The 3,308-nt window shown below is 32.8% G+C and overlaps 1 protein-coding gene across 1 annotated transcript in view; it reads left to right on the plus strand.

Moving 5' to 3' along the window:
- The first annotated feature begins 1,379 nt into the window (after positions 1 to 1,379).
- The window catches only part of ANXA10 (annexin A10), a 107,627-nt gene continuing 105,698 nt past the window's right edge, over positions 1,380 to 3,308 (plus strand). The window contains exon 1 of the mRNA XM_019521756.1: positions 1,380 to 1,468. Coding sequence (XP_019377301.1) covers positions 1,451 to 1,468 — 18 coding nt within the window. The 5' untranslated portion in view covers positions 1,380 to 1,450. The remainder of the gene's footprint in view (positions 1,469 to 3,308) is intronic.

The following is a 3,308-nucleotide window of genomic DNA, read 5'->3' on the forward strand; positions in this document are numbered from 1 at the left end:
ACTCTGCCCTGGATCAAACTGAGGAGGTCCTGGATATGTGTAGACACTGCACCCACCATCAGTTAACTCCAGCATGAACAGTCCCAGACTTTATTGTGTTGTATTCATTACACATGTATGTAGATGCACCCAATATGACTAAAATAGATGTGATAAGTTACCACTATCATTATGAAACACTTGCATAGAGAGTACATTTTGTTTTAAGCAGTTGAATATTATCTTTTGTTTGGAAACTAAGAGATTTTTTAATTTTCTTGCAATTTTTTAAAATTATATCAATCATATTCTTTATAATCCACTTTGGGAAAACCTAAGCATGTAAGGTTAACTCTGGATTGTTTTTAATTCTTATTTCTTGGGGCTGTGTATCTTTTAGAATTTCTGCTTTCACTAAGAACCTTCTCTGAGCTTGGATAAGCTTTCCAATGGTATATCAAACATGAGTGGTTGTGAATGTCAGGTCATAAAGATACTTAGAATGGTTATATGCTTTTCTATCTGCCTATGAAACATGAAAGGCTTAATGGGTTTGGGACTAGCAAGGCCTTTTTAAGAGCATATTTTAATTTTTTGAATAATAATGAAGATGTTGACAACTTATAGCACATTACATCCCCATATCTCATGTAGTATATAAGATGATAAGGCATTATATCCATTTTATGTATAGGAGAATGGATCTATAAAGAAGTCCAGTCATTTTTCCAGGCAGTGGCAGAACCAAGAACAGAACCTGTCTTGTTACTGTCTATATTCCTAATAAAAATAATAAAAGTATAAAGTCTGGATCTGGCCTGTGGCAACTCAGGAAATCAGTACCACGCTCCAGCCACAGCTTCAGAGAAGGCACCTCCAGGGTCTTATTGCTTGCTGAGTTTAGTTTATTCTCTCTGCTGCAGTAGTCTAGTATCTGCATTTTTTTATCCATTCCTTTTGCAGTGTCTGCTAATCACTGGGGAGTTAGAAGGGTGCAGCCTGTTGTGGGAACTAGGTCTTAAGTAGTAGTCCATGGTAGTCCATGGTAGCAAAAAGTTGCCAATGCCTACATTAGTTGATTCAATAATTTTTTTAGGGCTTTCACTGACACGGTTAGCATAGACCCTGCCAAAAACTCCAGGAGAGGGTAAATTCTGTTTTTTTAAATCAACACAGTAGAAAAAGAGAGTGCTATATTAATGACTCTATTTGATTTACGTAATAATCTCGCTTATTCACATATGATTAATGGCTAAGTATACATAGTAAATCTATAAAACCTGGGCACATACAAACAAAATACTTCTCCCTCATTGTTACCTTGGAGCCTAATGTGATTGGTAGAAGTGTATCAGTTTGATTGGACGATTAACGTCAGTTCCCTTCACCAGAGCAAGAGATAGCTACAGCAGTTTCTAGACCTGTATCCTGCCTTAATCTGAATCTACTGAATTTGAAGATTTACCTCAAAATGTACGGTGGAGATTATGTGAGTAGAATGATTTGTTCTGCTGTCTTTCAAACTCTTCTTGACTTGAATTTCCAACCTCACTAGAACATTAATGGTGAAGTCCTCAGTGGGTACAAATCCATGTACCCCTATTGAGTCAATAAATTTGGGTGTAGGTTTATAGGTGGTATCTAAAATGTGAACAGAGTGGAGACTGTTTTTGTGAAATTCAGCTATATAGTAGTAGCATTATAATTTTAAAGCAAATTAATTTGTCCTTATATTATTCATTTCTGAGCTCAGAGCCCATGAGTCCTCTACTAGCATTTAGCTGTCACAGATATAGTTGTGTAGAAACATGGAAGAATAATGCTTTAAAACTGAACTCTGACATTTTGATTAACTTATTTCTTTTTAAATAAACAGTTTAAAGTAACCTCACAAAAATCAATATAAATCAAGAGTAATTTCTGTTTAAGACTAACTTGATAGATAAAAAAAGTCCAACAACCTTATAAAAAGTTGAAATTTTACTTGCAGAATCCAAAACAACAGATTGGTATATCAGAGTAGTATTTTAAAAAATTCTGACATATAAATCTTTTTTCCAAACGCTAATCAACAGGAAGGTGCAGAAATTTGGCCTGACTCCAAGGACTGATTTAAGATGGGATACAAGCATGATTGCTAAATATATGTATATTTATAAGTAGATCCATAGTTTATTGAAGATATAAAACTTGTGTCATCTAGATGAAATATGTTAGCTTTTGTGGTTATGTTTCATATATATATATATATAGAGAGAGAGAGAGAGAGAGAGAGATTTCATGTAATATATATGTATCAATATATTTCATTTTCTTTAGAAGATGTATACATATTCTGTATTATAATATGACATATCAAGTTTTGTCAAGCAGAATACCTTTTCTGGAAATTCATTACTTTTGTTTATATTCTGAAACCAAAAATTATTAAAAGTAAAAGCCTGACTTTTTATGAAATGCTAATTCCTAGTAAAACATGTTGATTGTGTCAAACTAATAGAGTTGTACCAGTTGTAAAGTAAACTGCATACAGGCAGTGTAATTTAAAAGCAAAATATGAAACGGCTTCAAGTATGTGGCATATTGGTGCTGTTTGAGGAATTTCATGCCACTTTGTTATAATTAATACTAGTAATAATGTAGTCTTTCCAAATTGCTTTTTGTGTTTAAATTCTCAATTGCTATACAGATCAGTTTAGAATCTTCTAAAGAATGAACCTTTTTTCTTTAAGTATGAAAGCAATGATAATTGCACTAATTAGTTCAATCTCTGGTAATGCATTCTCCTAGAAAATTATATTGCATTTATTTATTTCTTAGACAAATACTTATTGAATAAGTTTTAAAAATGTGCTCGCCTTTAATAAAGGATTTGGGATCTTGAGTACACTACAAGATGTTAGACTCCATTTAAGAACAGAAGGGGGTTTTTTATTTTCTTTCTTTTTCTTAATTTTTATATTAATTTATTGCATTTAATTCAGAAGCAGAAGAAAGAATCAGGCCTTCTGACAGAGCTAGAGGATTGATTGAACTCAGAGAAGTCAGGGAATTGAGTTCCCTTCCTTCTGCTGATTAATCAAATCCACTGGTATTTAGATAATTAATATAGTGTACTCATAAAGTAGCATTGCTTGGCATTAATATTAGTAGAATAAGTTATCACATAACTTGTGAAAGAAAGTGTTTCACTTTTATGTCTCTAAATATTGTTATATATATTAGCAAAACCGTTATGTGCACCACATTGATCTCATTTGAATTTGAAAACACAATACAGTATTATCTAATATAGTGATGCTCACCCTTCTGGCCTCACAGGCCAGTGG

The sequence above is a fragment of the Gavialis gangeticus genome, unplaced genomic scaffold (assembly GCF_001723915.1).
Source record: "Gavialis gangeticus isolate Ggan-Ray unplaced genomic scaffold, GavGan_comp1, whole genome shotgun sequence".
In the NCBI taxonomy this organism is placed as follows: Eukaryota; Metazoa; Chordata; order Crocodylia; family Gavialidae; genus Gavialis; species Gavialis gangeticus.